The sequence below is a fragment of the Tachypleus tridentatus genome, chromosome 9, assembly GCF_004210375.1.
Source record: "Tachypleus tridentatus isolate NWPU-2018 chromosome 9, ASM421037v1, whole genome shotgun sequence".
In the NCBI taxonomy this organism is placed as follows: Eukaryota; Metazoa; Arthropoda; class Merostomata; order Xiphosura; family Limulidae; genus Tachypleus; species Tachypleus tridentatus.
The window spans coordinates 148684986-148704002 of NC_134833.1; the positions used below are offsets into that span (position 1 = coordinate 148684986).

Below are 19017 nucleotides of genomic sequence, written 5' to 3' on the forward strand. Positions count from 1 at the left end.
GTGTAGAACGTCGGCGTCGGGAGGCTGGCTTGAAGGAGCGTAGCACGGTCTCCTCAACGGAAGGTGTAGAACGTCGGCGTCGGGAGGCTGGCGAAGGCGCTGCGCACGGTTACTCTCTCCAACGGAAGGTGTAGAACGTCGGCGTCGGGAGGCTGGCGATAGGCGCTAGCACGGTATGCCTACTCCAGCGGAAGGTGTAAGAACGTCGGCGTCGGGGAGGGGCGGCGAAGCGCTAGCACGGTCTCTCCAACGGAAGGTGTAGAACGTCGGCGTCGGGAGGCTGGCGAAGGCGCTAGCACGGTCTCTCCAACGGAAGGTGTAGAGTCGATCGGCGTCTCGAGGAGGCTGGCAGAAGGCGCTAACACGGTCTCTCCAACGGAAGGTGTAAGAACGTCGGCGTCGGGAGGCTGGCGAAGGCGCTAGCACGGTCTCTCCAACGGAAGGTGTAGAGGCGTCGGCGTCGGGAGGCAGCCGAAGGCGCTAGCACGGTCTCTCCAGCGGAAGGTGTAGAACGTCGGCGTCGGGAGGCTGGCGAGGCGCTAGCACGGTCTCTCCAACGGAAGGTGTAGAACGTCGGCGTCGGGAGGCTGGCGAAGCGCCCCTAGCACGGTCTCTCCAACGGAAGGTGTAGAACGTCGGCGTCGGGAGGCTGGCGAAGGCGCTAGCACGGTCTCTCCAACGGAAGGTGTAGAACGTCGGCGTCGGAGGTCGGCGAAGGCGCTAGCACGGTCTCTCCAACGGAAGGTGTAGAACGTCGGCGTCGGGAGGCTGGCGTGGCGCGCTAGCAACGGTCTCTCAACGGAAGGTGTAGAACGTCGGCGTCGGGAGGCTGGCGAAGGCGCTAGCACGGTCTCTCAACGGGAGGTGTAGAACGTCGGTTTCTGGAAGGTGTGAAGTGAAGGCGCAGCACGGTCTCTCCAACGGAAGGTGTAGAACGTCGGCGTCGGGGAGGCTGGCGAAGCGCTAGCACGGTCTCTCCAACGGAAGGTGTAGAACGTCGGCGTCGGGAGGCTGGCGAAGGCGCCAAAGTACTCGCTCTCTAACGGAAGGTGTAGAACGACGGCGTCGGGAGGCTGGCGAAGGCGCTAGCACGGTCTCTTCAACGGAAGGTCATTAACTAGAACTATGAACTCTTTTTAATAAAATATTGTGGTGTCATTCGCTCATTTGTAACTTTTGTATCATGTGTATCAATTAAAATTAGCCACAATTCTTTTATCGTTCTTTAAGAACTGGTGTTTCGGAAGTTTTCCTTGGTTAATGAAATTTCATTCAACAGCACCCGTAAAGTCTTCATTGTAATAAAGGAAAAATGCATTTACAGTTACTGTAATTCAGTGTTGATACCCGTAATGTACTTACATAACCAAATGTGTATCGGTCTGTATTTCTATCCCTTCTCAAACAACATATTACAAACTTCGCTTTAAAATTCGAAAAACTTTCCTTCACACACTTTAATACAATTATTACAGCGTTTTTCTAAGCATTTTATTCCTCAGATATCCATTTTGGTGTTATCAAATTCCCAACCTAATGTCTATTTTTCTTCGTCTTGCTCTTTGAATTGTACATGTCATAATTTTACAAAAAAATCGCATCCAAATCATATTTTTTAACTGTTAGACACCCATACTAGAACCAGATATTTGGACTACTGATAAAGTTCTTGCCTTGGAAATACACTGATGACAAATTGTATGAATTCAGTAAATTCTTTCATCACGAAATTATCATTAATGATTTCTGTGACTATGTGAAAAATGTCCTTCGAAATCACCATAATCATGAGATTTCAAGAACTGTACAAAAGGCTAAAAATATTATCAATAGTGGTATTCTTAGTTCCGCAGAAGCAGAAAAAGGGTTTTCAATAATGAATATTGTATATTCAGATGAAAGAAGTCGCCTTACAGTTGAAAATGTGGCAAACCTGATGACAATTGATTTGATTGGACTTCCACTGGTTTCACAGAATCCCACTTTCCCAGTTCAAATTTGGCTATGAAAATACACACAGTTGATGACAACGGGTTCAAGCGTGGAAGGAATAAAGATTTTAATGATAATCAAGTGGCAATTTGGAAATAGTTAAAGCATGCTGAATAAATTATTTGAGTAAGATATTTTTGTTGTTATTTTTAATCACAAAATTGTGCTATGTAACGCGACACATAATTGGTTGTTGAAATATTTGAATCCCATCACGATTCTAAACATTAGTGAACCTAACCAAACTGCGTCGTTTAACCAATACAAAATAATGATTAAAAAAAATTTAACCAAACAGACACTCATGAACTGACATTAAAAGGAGTAAAAGTTTGAGATGTACATGAAGCTTCCTTTGTAATTGAAGATAAACGTAATTATCAATTTTAACATCCTGAAAAGAAATAAATTGACAGATTCATAAAATAAAAAAGTTTTTTCGAAAGCTAGGCTGCATTTCCTCTTAAGGTTCGTAAATTTTTTAATACAGTTATACGCTGTAAATGTGAAAATGTTGTCATTTTTGATTATGCGGTTCAACAAAACTAAAGTACCATGAAACAAATGAAGCTACACCGTATGTTGAAGAGCGTCTAAAAACTACTTGATGTTTCAAACTGGGATATTACTTTTGGATCCCAAAAAATTTAATTTAAAATAAACAAATACAAGAAGTTACTCCCTCTCTTTTTTTTTTTTAGGAACGTTAATGCATATCTAACTTGGGTATCGGTAGTTTCTAAAGTAGCTGTAATAATGAAGTATTGGTATGATAAATTTACATTTACGATATGTAAGACGTGAGTTTATTTATATTTTTATAAATTTTTCATAACGAATTCCATAAAATGATTATTAAATGCTGTCAGTATCCATACTCTCATGATTTCTTCCACAACTTTTCGAGTTGATTTGGTTTCTATCTCTATTCAGTTGTTTCTTCCTGCACGTTTTAAGATGACATTGGTATAATAGCCTTTACACAAACCCTTACATGAAATATGCTCATTATTTGACATGAGATTTTCTTCACAAACTATGCATTTAACATTTTCCATATCCACACACAAACTGTTAAAACAATATACCATTTTATTGTTCCTAATAAAATTACATCTTCTAAACTACATCTGAGACACGTAAATTCAGTATTGTTGACGGTCAATGGTTAAGTACTAGAAGGTTACAATTGAGGGTCTATAATATTTTGTGATTCGAACGTTTCCTAAACCTCAGAGATAAATGTCTACTTACTTTAGAGCAGTGGTTCTTAACCTTGTTAGAGGTACTGAACCCCGGAAGTTTCACTGAACCCTTCGTAATTGGAAAAATAAAATATGATTTTTTCAAATTCAAAACACAAGTAGATATTTTAGTAATGCACAAAATGAGCCATGCATCAGTTGCACATAATATCACTGTGTTCAAAGAACAAAACCAACAAAACATGAATTTCACACAAAGACATAACTCAATGAATATTTACTGCAAATCAATGTGACTTTTGCTGTTGCCTTTCAGAGACAAGTTCAGAAATGCGTGGCTTCATCTTGGCAAGTGCCACTCTTACATCATTTTCGTAACAAACTCTGTTTCTTTTCTTCGTTTTTACGTCTACCATCCTCGAAAAGGAGTGCTCGCAAAGATATGTTGTAACAAACGGTATGATTACCTCCAGGTACGATTATTATTTTCTTAGCAATAAGAGGGTACGCTACGATTTGGTGACACCAGAACGTTGAAATAGTTGTTGTTCTGAAAAGTTTCTGTTGAACCTTGCTCAGCTGAAGTTCAATGATTTCGTCGAGTTATTCATCATTGACATCTGCTATCGCAACACTAAACGTGAACGGCTGTCTCACCCATGCTGGATATGACTCTCTGATGGGGAAGTATCCGTCGAGAGACTTTGCGAGCTCATCTAAGGGCATGATAATTGCTTGCTTCAGTTTCCCGAGTGCAGAAATGTCTCCGATTTCAGACACATTTTCGATCTTACTTACACAGTCGTCCAGCTGGGGAAAGTTTGCAAAGTTATCATTCTCTGTTCGTCGTTTCCATAACGGTAGCTTTTATGAAAAGCCTTCAGGTGTTCTTCCGCTTCGATTATGTTGACTCCACCGCCCTGCATCTGTTGACTGAGATGACTGAAAGCATTGAAGATATCGGCCATGTACGACAAAATGAGAATAAACTCAGATTTCTCGAAGCAATCTGCATGACAATGTTCGTGCTCTCGCTAAAACAAGGCTTATTTCACGCAGCAGCAAAATCACGATTCAGTACCTTTCCTCGGGAAAACCACCGATCGTTAGAATGGTACAGAAGTACCTTGAATTCAGAGCCCATTTCATTACATGGATCTTTGAAGATGCGGTGCTTCAGGGCACTATTTTTCACAAAGTTCACACATTCCACAACAATTTGTAATACTTCTGCCAGTTTTGAAGGCAAGGTTTTGTTGCCAACGCATGCCTGTGCAGAACACAGTACATTACAATGATGTGTGGTGCATCGGCTTTCACCAGTGCACCAAAACCAGAGTTTCGTCCCAGCATGACTGGAGCTCCGTCCAAACAAACTGCAGAAACAATATTCTACGAAAGATCGTTGTCACTGAAGAAGTCATCCAGAAGTTTCTTCACGTCGACTGCCTTAGTTGTTGTTGTAAGAGGAGCTTACAAAATAAAAATATCTTATCTCGTCTTCTTCACATAGTGCACGAATACAACGAGCTGCCTTAGAATGGAAACGTCAGCGGTCTGGTCGAGTTGAAAGATGAATTTTGCTGGGCTTGAAATCAGATTTGCAACTACTTGAGCCAAGATGTCATCGCTCATGTCATCTATTCTGCTGCTGATGGTGTCATCTGAAAAAGAAATTTGGGATAACTTATTTTCAGCAGCTTTTCCCAGTATTATATTCGCCATCTCCAACAAAGCTGGTTTTAGGAGTGCTTCACCAATGGTATGTGGTTTGCCCTACTTTGCGATCAAGTTCGCAACTTCGTACGATGCTGTGAGGATCGGTTTGTCGATGGATACAAAGCCGAGTACAGGCAAAGTAGCCTTTTTATCGAACATGGCTCTCTTTACGTTGAATTCAGCAAGCGTTGTATTCTTGTATTTCCCATCTTCATGCAGCTTTAGGGAGTGTTCTCTTAGTTTTTTTAGTCTAGGTGCAAGACTAAAATTGCTCAACTTGGCATTGCAAATCATGCATTGAGGACGCTGACTCCCATCATGTTCCGTTATACACGTGAATCCATATTGTACGTATTCGTTCGACCACCTTCTGTTTTTGCTCGACATAGTTAGTATGAACGGATTGAAAGATAAGGATAAAAATCACAAATCACGCACGATTACTACAGTCACAAGTCGACTACTAAGCCCACGAAGTTTCCTGTAGCACAAATATTAAGGCCAAGTGATGTGACGTGATCAGCCGCAGCCAATGATGGCCACGTGGGCATGAACGAAATGGACACACATACAGTGTGTGTGTTTTGACCTTCGCCGAACACCTGACACTGACTCACCGAACCCCTGGGTTTCGCCACTCCTTAATGAATTACAGATATTTTCATTATGACTATATTGATAGTTTCAAATATGTTGGTAGCGTCTAACGCTTGTTCTAAACTAGAATAACACAATTTGTGCCATTCAATTTTATATATCACACAAATTTGTCCAATGTGTAAATGTCCCTCGGTTAGGTTAGTAAATTTTTGGACTTACAACACTTAAGTCCGGTATTATATTTTTCTATAACAAAAAATACAGCTCTAAATAAAATGAGCTTGCATTTTATGTCCTGTAAATTATTTTTAAAATACCTAACATACAAAATAATGTACTTAGTATCTAACCTAAACAAATACGAAAAATCACTAAACACAAAAGCTAGGTAGAACTAGCTAATAAACTTGAAAAATGGAATCAAACCAGATAGAGATATAAAAGGACATGACACTTCACCGAATACTGAACACTTCAGAAGGAAAATAATTCATTTATATCAGGTTAACCCATTAGTAATGTCCCAAACTTTAATACAGAAGGGAATCACCATTTCTTTCTTTTTAGAAGGTTGTAATGACTACAATATATACTAAGACGTGTATACACCTGTCCAGACAAATAAAAGAAACTAAACCAGCTCCACTTTTTCAGATCATCAATAAAATAAACTCTTATGAAGATGGATGTGTCTACAGCTTAAGTGAAGCGCTACGTTCAGGTCGTCCTGTTGAGTTTATTTCCTGACTTTCTGCTGGTGCACTTGATGAAGATTGTGCTGTTACAGTTGGAGAACTAGCACAAAAGCTTAATTCAACCCATTCAACAGTTCACCGTCATCTGCAACAGCTTGGAAATGTGTGAACTCGTAAAACGTAGGTTCCACATGATTTGACAGAAGCCAACCTTAGAACAAGAATGGACATTTGTACTTATCTGTCTTTTCGTGAACGTAACTCACCGTTTTTGGACATGTTAGTGACTGGAGATGAAAAATGGATATTTTATTACAGTTTTTAAGTGCCGCAGATAATGGATCAGTGCAGGTAAACTGGCTAAAGCACAGCCCAAAATGGACTTAGACCTAGGAAAGTCTTGTTAAGCATTTGGTGAGATATCGTTGGTGTGATCTACTTTGAGTTGGTGCCACTTAATGTAAGGATTACTTCAGACTTCTATTGTCAAATCAGTTAGTGCGCTTGAATGTTACACTAAAGATAAGAAGCCTGTTTTGGTCAATCGTAAAGGTGTTGTGTTACACCAGGATAATGCACGGCCCCATACAACAAGGATTACATCTGCAAAAATTGAAGAGCTAAACTGGTTAAAACTTCCATCATTCTTCTTATTCTCCAGAATTTGCTTCATCTGATTATCATCTCTTCTGAAGTTTGCAGAATTTTCTTGATGGAAAAGAGCTTGGAACACATGAACATCTCAAAACTACCCTCTACATTCTTTTCCTCCAAACCCCAACAATTTTATGGAAGTTGCGTTCAGAAGCTTGTGAATCGTTGGCAGGGAGTAATTAATAATAATGGAACATACAATATTAATTAAATAACATTAAAAGCGTTTGAAATCTTTTCTCCTTTACTGAATCTCAAATCAGACATTATTTAAGGGATGACTGATATTAGGAACTCACCTACTTTGTGTATAGCTATCTCGGAATTTCATTAGAATCATTATAGTTTTTAATCAGGCAACCTTAAAATATTTCTTTTATGAATAATTTACAATATTTTATGAATACAAAATCTGGGTCCCTATGTTTTGTCAGTTTCAATCCTTTTTATCTTTTTAAGTTCAGTAGCTAGCTCTACTTGTCGACTGAGCTATGATTTGGTTTTCCTTGTATATGTTTGTTTACTATTTTGTAAGATAATATACGAGGGTTAGTTGGTTGTAAAATGTATTTTATAGATTCCAGACTTTAACATAGTATTATAATAAACATAATGGTCAAAGCTCATGTATAGGATTTCGCTCTATAAGTTAATAGAAAGTGTATCTTTCTTATAAAAGAGCGATTACGGTAGGTAAGACACTATATGTACCTTTTCATGACACGTGGATCAGAAAATCTAGATGAGTTTTGTATTACTTTAAAACTAGTGTCCGTGCCGTCCGTACATAGCGCAATCAACGATAATTATAATACTGTTTAGAGAATATTCCCAATATGCACATAGTAAGGAACCTATGTATAGGGAAAGAGGCCAGCAATCAACATTATCTCCCTTTATCATACAATGCATACGGTCTGTTCTCTCTACGGCATATTTATGAGCATGCGCAAGTTCAGAGCTGTCAAAATTCATCAAAGACGAGTTGTATAAAAACCAGTAGATGAGAAGAAGGAGATGTTTATAGTTTTAATTATTCTATACGTACTTTAGAGTGTTGAAACGATGGAGTGTAAGATTGTATTAGCAATTTTGTTTTATATTTTAACTTCACATCGTTGCATTTTACCCTACAGACCCATCTATATCCACGGTATTCGTTACCGACGATAATCAAATGAGTGGTGATTTAGAACGTCGGCGTCGGGAGGCTGGCGAAGGCGCTACCAAGATCTCTCCAGCGGAAGGTGTAGAACGTCGGCGTCGGGAGGCTGGCGAAGGCGCTATAATGGTCTCTCCAACGGAAGGTGTAGAACGTCGGCGTCGGAAGGCTGGCGAAGGCGATAGCACGGTCTCTCCAACGGAAGGTGTAGAACGTCGGCGTCGGGAGGCTGGCGAAAACGCTAGCTCGGTCTCTCCAACGGAAGGTGTAGAACGTCGGCGTCGTCGGGGGAGGTGTAGAACGTCAGGGCTGACGTCGGCGTCGGGGCTGGCGAAGGCGCTTAGCACGGTCTCTCAACGGAAGGTGTAGAACGTCGGCGTCAGGAGGCTGGCGAAGGCGCTAGGCGCTTGCACGGTCTCTCCAACGGAAGGTGTAGAACGTCGGCGCCGGGAGGCTGGCGAAGGCGATAGCACGGTCTCCAACGGAAGGTCATTAACTAGAACTATGAACTCTTTTAGTGAAATATTGTGGTGTCATTCGCTCATTTGTAACATTTGTATTATCTGTATAAATTAAAATTGTACAATTCTTTATCGTTGTTTAAGAACTGGTGTTTCGGAAGTTTTCCTTGGTTAATGAAACTTCATTCAACAGCACCACGTAAAGTCTTCATTGTAATAAAGAAAGATGCATCTACAGTTACTGTAATCCAGTTTTGATACCCGTAATGTACATACATAACCAAATGTGTATCGGTCTGTATTTCTATTCCTTCTCAAACAACCTATTACAAACTTCGCTTTAAAACCGGAATACTTTCCTTCACACACTCTGATACAATTATTACAGAGTTTTTCTAAGCATTTTATTCCTCAGATATTCATTTTTTGTGTTATCTAATTCACAACCTAATGTCTATTCTTCTTCGTCTTGCTCTTTGAATTGTACATGTCATAATTTTACAAAAAACATCGCATCCAAATCATATTTTTTAACTGTTAGACACCCATGTCTTTATTCTTCTTCGTCTTGCTATGTATCTGGTATCATAATCTCTATTCTTACATTTTTTTCTCAGCATTTATTCCTCATTCCGTTTTGAATTATCGAACCGAACGTTGATATCAGTCTTCATTCGTGAACATTCAAATATTTATTCTTGCCATTCTGTACATCCAACATTCACCACTTCGCATCTATTCTTCGTCGTTTTACTATTTGAAATTCATCAACCTGTCCTTCACAGTTTTATTATAATCTGGCATCCGGTTTTTTATTTTTCACATAACTTTTAATTGTTTCACATCCATAATACTATTCTTTTCGTCCTCATAAGTATTTGTATGTAGAAATCTGTTCTTCCCTTTTTCTCAATATTTATTCCTCAGATCTCCGGTTTGTGTTATCTTACTGACTGCATGATATCAAGGTCTCTATTTTCATCCTTTTCCTAATTATTTGACACTGAAATCTCAGTTCTTGTCATTCTGCTTATATCTAACACCCAATTATCTATTCTTTTGTTGTATTACCCACCAATTCCACCCACACAACTCTATTCTTCTTCGTCTTGCTGTTGCTTAACATCATAATCTCTATTCTTACATTTTTTTTTTTCTCAGCATTTATTTTTTCAAAGCACTTATTCCTCAGATCTGCATTCTTGCCATTCTTTTGCATTCCCTTCCATCACCACTTGACATACAAGTCTCTCTATTTCATCCTCTTCCTAACCATAACTTTTGATTACTCAACTCTCTATTCTTGCCGTTCTATATATCTATCACCCGAATTTCTATTCTTCAATATTTATTACTAACCACTTCCACCCATATCTCTATTCTTATTTTCGTCCTTGCTATTTGAAATTTATATATCTATCCTTTATTTTGTAAAAATCTTCCATCCAATTCTTTATTTTCATCTATGTTTTAACTGTTTTTGTCATCCATATCTCTATTCTTCATTGCTTTTGCTAATTGTTTGAGATCAAATCTCTATTCATACATTTTTTTTCTGATTTATTCCTCAGATCTTTATTTTGCATTATCTTATCCACTGCACCACATATCAGGTCTCTATTTTTCATCCTCTTCCTAACAATTTCAAACTCAAATCTCGATTCTTACCATTCAGTATATCTAACACCCAAATATCTATTCTTTGTTGTTCCCACCAATTCCTACCCCATCTCTGTTCTTTTCTTCGTCTTGCTATTTGAAATTCATATGTATCTATTCTTCATATTTTATAAAATCTGTCATCCAAATCTTATTTTCACCTTTATTTTAACTGTTTTGACATCCATATCTCTCTTTTACAACACTTTCATAAGTATTTGGGTTCCAAATCTCTATTCAAACATTTTTTCTAAGAATTTATTTCTTATATCTCCATTTTGCATTATCTTACTCACTGCTTGACATTCAAGTCTCTATTATTTCATCGTCTTGCTATCTATTTAACAACCAAATATCTATTTTTCTCCATTCTATATATCTGACACGAAATCTCTATTCTTCGTTTGTATAACCACCAGGTTCCCACCCATATCTCCATTCTTCTTCGTCTTGCGCTATTTTATAATCATATATCTATTCTTCATAATTTTTATAAAAATCTAGCATTCAGATTTTTACTCTTCAACGGCATTTTAACTGTGTGACCTCTATATCTCTATTCTTCATCTCTTGCTTAGTGTATTTAACATCATAATCTCTATTCTTTCCTTCTCTCTGAGCATTTATTCCTCAGATCTCCATTTTGCATTATCTTATCGACCGCTTTTGATATCCAGGTCTCTATTCTCTTATCCTCTTCCTAACTATTTCACATTCAAATCTCTATTCTTTCTCATTCTATATATCTAACACCCAAACCTCTATTCTTCTTTTCTATTACCACCACTTCCACCCACATCTCTATTTTTTTTCGTCTTGCTATTTCAAATTCATATGCTCTTCATCATATTTTTTACAAAGGCATGGCATCCAAATCTTTATTTTCCATTTCTTTTGGGTTATATGGCCTAGCTTGATCAAGCGTGCGCTTCATGTCAAGGTCGCAGATCTTTATTGCATAATCAATAACTCCCTTTCAGCCAAGGGGCGTTATAATTGACGGTCAATCTTACTATTCGTTGGTTAGTTGGCAGTGGGTAGTTAACTGTCGCCTTCCCTCTGGTCTTACTGCTAAATTAGTGACGGCTAGCACAGATAGCCCTCGGAAGTAGCTTTGTGCGAAATTCCAAAACAAACAAACCATTTCTTTTAACTGTTTGACATCCATATCTATATTCGTCATTGCCTGGCTAATTGTTTGAGATCCAAATCTTTATTGATACTCTTTACTAAAATTCATTCCTGAATTTCCATTTTGCATTATCTTACTCAATGCTGACATCCAGGTCTCTATTCTTGAATGTTTTCTAACTATTTAACATTCAAATATCTATTTTGCCATTCTATATATCTCACACCTAATACTTTTTTCTGAGCATTTATTCCTCATCTTCGTTCTGCATTATCTAACTGAACGTTGATATCAAATTATTCATTCTTTGAACATTCAAATATATATTCTTGCCATTCTATATATCTAACACCCAAATCTCTATTCTTCGTTGTATTATTCACCACTTCCCATCCATACTTCTATTCTTCTTCGTTTTACTATTTGAAATTCAAAGACCTCTCCTTCACATTTTTATAAAAATCTGGCATCCAGATCTTTATTTTTCACATAACTTTTAATTGTTTCACATCCATATCTTTATTCTTCATCGTCTTCCTTAGTATTGGATGTAGAAATATCTATTCTTACGTTTGTTTAAATATTTATTCCTCAGATCTCCATTTTGCATTATGTTTCCACCACTAGACATTCAAGTCTTTATTTTTCATCCTCTTCCTAACTATTTGATACTCAAATCTCTATTCTTTCTCATTCTATATATCTATAACCCAAATCTCTATTCTTCAATGTAGTACCCAACCTCCACCCACATCTCTATTCTTCTTCATCTTGCTATTTAAAATTCATATATCACTTTTTATTTTTATAATCATCTGGCTTCCACATCTTTATTGTTCATCTACTCTTTATTCTTCATTTTTTAATTTCTTTGACATTCATATCTTTATTCTATTTGACACCAAATTCATTTTTTGTCCTTCTTTCTATTTAACACCCAAATTTCTATGCTACCCAGTACTGACATCCTATTTGAATATCCATTCTCTTGTCCTTCTATCGTTAAATTACCTACGTTTCAACTATTTGACATGTAAAATCTCTACTGTTAGTTGTAATTATACCACCACTTCCCACCCAGATCTCTTCTCTTCTTCGTCTAGCTACTTGAAATTCATCAATCGACTCTTCATATTTTTATAACTATCTCGCTTCCATATTTTTATTGTTCACCTACCATTTAACTGTTTGACGCCCACATCTCTCTTGTTTATCGTCTTGCAAATTATTTGACATCCGATTCTCCATTATTTACCTTTTTTTCTAAATATTTATCCCTCGCACCTTCATTTAGTAATATCTTACCGACCGCTTGACATCCAGGTCTCTATTTTTCATCGTCTTGCTAACTATTTGACACTCAAATTTCTATTCTTGTCCTTCTATCTATTAGACTCCCAAATCTATATTCTTTCTTCTATTACCCACCACTTTCCAATCGGATCTCCATTCTTCATCTTGTTACTATTTGAAATTCATATATATATTATTCATATTTTTATAACTATCTGGCTCCAACATCATTTTTCTTCACCTACTTTCTAACTGTTTAACATCCACATCTCTATTCTTTATCGTCTTGCTAACTATTTGACATCAAATATTTATTCTTCACCTATTTTCTAACTACTTATCCCTCACATCTCCATTTTGCATTATCTTACCGACTGCTTGACATCCACATCTCTATTTTAATCGTCTTGCTAACTATTTCACACCCAAATTCCTATTCGTCATTGTATTACCGACCACTTCTCACCCAGATCTATATTCTTCATCGTCTTGCAATCTGAACTTCATATATCTATTTTTTCATTATTTTATATCTATCTAACATCCATATCGTTATTCTTAACCAACTTAACAACTGAGACTAAACAATCTTTTATTCTCAAGTTGGAAAGAAATGGTATAGTCAAGGCTTCTTATTATAAACAAAACATTATCATGTTTACCAAGAGTATAAAAATAACTCGCAAACCAAATATTCAGTGTACTGTTTTATATTAATTCCGACAAGTTGGTACGTTTCCATGTTTTGTATTGTTTATAAAAGAAACAGGTTTGTTTAAATAACGTTATTTTTCCAAGAAACAGGCCTCACTCAACCAAGTGCTGCTCTACAACAATGTTTCTAAATCAGATTGATAAGTACAGGATGTTTTAACGCGAAACAAAAGGATGGCGTTAAATTTATCAGTATATCAAATGCATTCTAAATTACGATTTTGTAACCTGCTCAACGCAATACCTTTAACTCAGTCAATAATAAAACAATAATACCAGTACCTAAATGTCGTTGACCATATTTGGTCCTTAAAACATATGAAAATGTGTCTGAATGTTTTTCGTTATGAACATCAACGAACAATAGGTAATAACATTCCACATATGATTACAAGGTTTCAACAAATCCGTTCGTTTTGTATAAGATATAAAACAGAAATAGTGTACAAAATCGGTCTCCATGGTAACAAATATGATTTTTTTTTCGTGAACTCGCTGTTACCTTTGACATCGACCCTCCAAATATTAATCACTTCTAAGTTGGGTTATAGTCCAAGTGTATACTAACTTTCGTTCAAATCTACCCAACTGTTTTCGAGAAATATTGGTGATAAACACACACACACATGGATGAAAACAAAACGGTAATAATAATGATGTTGAAACTGCTTAAACAATAGTTGTATGATGTTTAAGCTCCATGTAACAAGAGTTAAATTAAGTAGTTAATATAGTACCAGTTAATTAAAGATGTCAAGTAGCTAAGGCTTAAAACTAAACCCATCATAGCAAGGTACAACAAAAAAATAAAATAAGATTCGTATTATTCTCAAATACTTACCACAACCTATCAAGTAGTAAAGTCTGAACAGGGCATCCTTACTGAAAACAGAAACTGTGATCCTGGAATGTAGTTGGAGACATTTTATGAACAATCATACTCGTACATTTTGAGGAATAATATAGTTTTACATAACCAGTCCTGTAAATAAAATAACTCGAGACTCAAAATGCTAACGAATTAGACATACTTTCAATAAAGATGAAAATATTTTAGTAAGACAATGGAAATGAAAACGCATTCTTCAGAACTGTGTTGTTCTTTGTGTATCTTAAGGTATTCTAAAATAACACTTTGAAGGCTTAGATAAATGTGTCTTTTCAGAAAATTTCGCCCAAAAAGTGAAAATATTAATTATTGCGATTATAACAGCCGAAGCTAACAGTTATTAATGATACATACAATATACAAATTACATTAATATTAACTTAAGAACAAAGCAAGCTACCTACATAGAGTGAATCTAAAAAAACAAATAAACCTTTTTATAAGTATAGACAATTTTATGTCTTTGTCTAACGTTCTTTTTTATAAAAGTATCATTTTCGGCCTTAATTTCAATAATATCTCACGAGATTAGACCAGCTTAGGAGATTTAGGTTAGTCCCAAATACTTATATTAAGTTGATAATGCGAAACAAAATCTATAACTAAAATTTACTAATAAATAAGTATTTTAAAAGCAATATAATTAGATACATTAGCTAATATTATTAACTAGACCATCAGTACAGAGACAAAAGTGGACACGTTATCTAAGGAACACGAAACGTACTAGCTGTTGCCTCCAGGCGCTCTCCGTTTCACCAAACTTTTACTACACGTTTAAAATATATTAATAAAACCTCATATAATCCTAAACTCCAGGAACGTGCAGTTCCTAAAACTTCAAATACAGTACATAACTTATATGACCAGAATTACCGTTACGTAATATTTGTATGTTTATGGCCATCATTGCCGTTTTGTAATATTTGAATTTACATGGCCCACATGACCATTAAGTAACACTTAAATGTTCTGTTAGGTGTCATATTTACTTAAAATAACACACCCTTATTCACGTGTAGTGCAGTAGATCAAAAACCACAAACTGATTCTACTTATTCTGCGTTCGCTTATCACCGCAGAAGAATAAGGGTAAGGGTAGTAGTATTATCAAACAAATCTGTGGAACAAAGTAAAGATTAGAAGCATAAGTTTACTGATTAAAGATGTGTCGTTAACTACAATTAAGATTTACAGAGATAATGGAGATGTTACAACCCTCAACTCTCGTCAAATTGTTTTAACTTCAGAGACAATAAAGATGGTCTTTATAACGCTCTTTGTCATCAATTCGTTCTAACTTTAAAAGAGTCAATATAGATTACATTATAATGGTCTTTGTCATCAATTTGTTCTAATTTTAAACAAAAACCAATAAAAAATTCCCACTTTGGTATCCTAAATCCAGACAATTATCAAAATAACTATAATACATACAACAAACCTTTGTTTATCATACAGTAGAATTTTAAGTTCTGTCCTTGCAACAAGCACCCAACTTTCACGACTGCTAATTCTGAAGGTTTGATTATATCTTTGTTGATGTAATTTATAAATATAGCTTTGAGAACTGTCAGCAGATATACTTGTAATGTATCCTGAGAAGTTGCGAATTGTCTCCCATATACACAAGTCCTATGGATTCAGTGCTCTCGGGATCTTCAGAGTAAGTATGCTTTTGTTAATGTTTTACTGACACTCTTAATATTTTGTGGAAGAGATGATTAAATACAGAAATACATAAGAATGTTATTGAACGATTCCTTAAAAAAAACATGGTTATTTTACTGTACAAATAAGTGAAAACTGCTACTAGCAGTGCCATGTATGGAAGCGTCATTAAAAACGATAACGTTTTCCCCAGTTTTAGCTAACCTATATAAAGGAGAAAGAAAGACCTTACACCCTGAACTGCCCTTGAGGCAGACCTTAATTTTCCTTGGGACATTTAACTGTGTGACCAGGAATCGGGAATGCATTGCTTGTGCTTTCTAGACTCTGCTGGACAGGTGATAGCTGAAAGGAACTTGAGCGATGTTCACTGGTGTCCTAAACACACGCTTCCAAACCTATTGTCGTGATACTTGTTTGTTTATTTTGTGATTATTAATTTGTTTTGCTACTGAATAGTATTACATGCAAATAAAACTAGCTTTGTATGTAACATTTTTATCGCATAAATGATGACAACATGTTCGATTCAATGCTCATGATCCTTTATTGAATCATTAACTGTCAGTGGAAATACTTATAATGTATGGTGAGAGTTTGCGAAATTTCATAGAGATACACAAGTCCCATGGACAGGGCGTAGATCCTGGGGGGATGGGATATACATCCTCCCCTTCATTATATGGTGTATATAATGATCCCCTATAGTTTTGTCTGTTGAATTGTTTTATTGCATCATAGGCCTACAAATTGTGTGTTTGTTCTTGTGATTCTCGTGTTCTTACCAATCGAATTACACAATTAGGCCTGGATGTAGGCTTTATCAGTAGTCGAAATGTACATCTTTAATATAGGCGTACTTCTAAACTTTTCGATCCAAGTGATAGTTCGCTAGTATCAGTCACTAAGTCTAAGTATACATGCAAGGCTTGCAAGTACTATCACAGAATCTACCTACGTCTTGTACGTAGTGTAAGATAAAGTAAATTTTATCACAACAGATTGAACAGAGCATGAAATTCGAAAATATTACTCTCAAGCGTATTCTCCTGTGATCTGATCTAGATCTGGCAGGCCATTTGTAGCTTGTAGCGGTTTTCCTACGCCATTTGTTCTTATGCATGTCTAGCCGGTTTTATTGTCGAACGCCTTACCCTCCTTAGCTGCTGAAGGCGCTGACCATAGAGTATGTTTAGTGTACAGTTAACGACAGGTTCCGGCCGCTCGGATCCAGACGCGCCTTACATCAACACCCTCCGCTACCTTTAGTCTGAGCCTCGATTTTACAACAGGGCTCAACCTGTGTTTCTAGCCCTCAATAATCCATGAAATTTCAGATTATCACCGCCCTCTAATATAGTGCTGGTGCTTTATGGTAAAAGAACAATATATTCTTTTATCATAGATAGTAAAATATTGTATTTTCTTGTATAATTAGAACACAAAATGAACGATTTCAACGGCCTGAAGCCTCTTCTCGAATTGTATTGTTAGTTTTTGTTTAGTGTTTTATTTAATAGACGTGCTTATAGACATTATATCACAACGTGCTTGTCTTTTGATGAGTTTTAACAGGAATATAATATATTTGTGATTAATTAAGTATTTTTCGTGAATCTTGTAATTACTTGTATTGTAATTAGCACACATTATTGTCCCAGCGATACCCAGGCGGTCTGTCGGCTGGGTAGTCACTGTAAGGTTCGCGCGTTCGACTTAAATACATTGTACAGTTCAGTCCTACTTCCATTCTATTCTATCTTCGTTTGTTGTACGTTAGAGTTTTTCAATAAACGCTGTATTTTAGCCTGTTGAGTCATCTGGGAAACAGATTCCAATTATGACAAGCAAGCGTCTGAAAGGTTACGATATTAGATAGTTCTACAAGTCAGTTACTGGTACTACAAGCGACAGTGCAGATGAAGATAATCCAACAACCTCAAGCAAAGGAATAGAAACTTGCCATACAGAGGAAATACCATGTTCATCAGAGGACGAGTCTGAAAATGCATGTGCAACTATTGCACATCATGAACCACCAGATAGTTGTGAAACAAGTTTGTGCAGTAATGACAAATCTGACACTCCACAGATACAGTGTGAAAAGCCATATCATCCAGACGCACAACTAATACAACTACAGAAAGCAAAATTTCAAAATATCAACTTCCAGGCCAAGTGGTTTGATGCGTTCCCATGGCTGCACTTAGACAATCAGACTCAAAACGTCATATGCTTTCATTGTGCCAAGGCGGAAAATAGAGGCCTTTTTACAAGGAAATTGGAGAGGCCAGTCGAGTATACCTTCATATCCACCGGTTTTTGCAACTGGATGAAGGCAAAACAGAAATTCAACGAACACCAATCCTCCCCTCAGCACACATTCGTTATATCTCCAGAAGCTTCACTTGATGTAACTCCAGTGACTGTCCAGCTACATGATGGAAAAAGAAGCAGCAGGAAGAATGCAAAAAAAGTCTAGTCAAAATATTCAGAAGTTTACGTTTCTTTCTGCGTCAAGGTTTAGCATTACGTGAACATACTAACACGGAGAGGAACTTCCTGCAGTTAATGGAGCTCCTGGAAGAGGAAATCCAGAGCTAACGGCCTACTTGTCAAAGAAAACCACATTCACATCACCCCAGGCTCAGAATGAAATAATGGAGATGTTCAGCCATCAAATACTGAGGACCATAGAACACAAAGTGCAGCAAAGTAAAATCTTTGCATTAATGGTTGATGGCACTCAAGATGTCACAGGTGCCGAACAGGAAGCAATATGTGTACGATACGTAGATGAAAACCTTGACGTCCATGAGATATTTCTAGGTTTGTACAGTGTTTCCAATACAACTGGTGAAACAATATCCTCGACTCTACTTGATGTACAGAGTAAACTCAATTTACCACTGTCAGGATTAAAAGCACAAACTTATGATGGAGCCGCCAACATGACTGGTTCGTACAGTGGATGCCAGGCAAAAATAAAAGAGAAGCAACTGTCAGCTTTGTTTTTTCACTGCGTAGCACACAAGGTGTTTTTTAACCATGCAGCATGCAGTTGAAGCTTGTGAATGTGTTCGAGATTCTATCCAGTAGGTACATGAACTTCGTGTCTTGCTTCAGAGGTCAGGGAAATACAAGACAATCTTTGAAAATATTGTATGGTCA

The 19017-nt window shown here is 36.9% G+C and overlaps 1 protein-coding gene across 3 annotated transcripts in view; it reads left to right on the forward strand.

Moving 5' to 3' along the window:
- Window positions 1–19017, forward strand: part of LOC143226626 (uncharacterized) — a 258963-nt gene that overhangs the window by 226817 nt on the left and 13129 nt on the right. The window contains exon 3 of one of the 3 annotated variants that reach the window (XR_013014689.1): window positions 1050–1196. The exons of 1 other annotated variant lie outside the window; for it this stretch is intronic. Coding sequence is in view for 1 of the 2 variants with exons in the window: in XM_076457837.1 (XP_076313952.1) it covers window positions 1050–1117 (68 nt within the window). In the remaining variant the exon portion in view is untranslated. Of the gene's footprint in view, window positions 1–1049; window positions 1197–19017 lie in introns of those variants that run through there. One more of the 3 variants, XM_076457837.1, reaches the window with a different exon arrangement.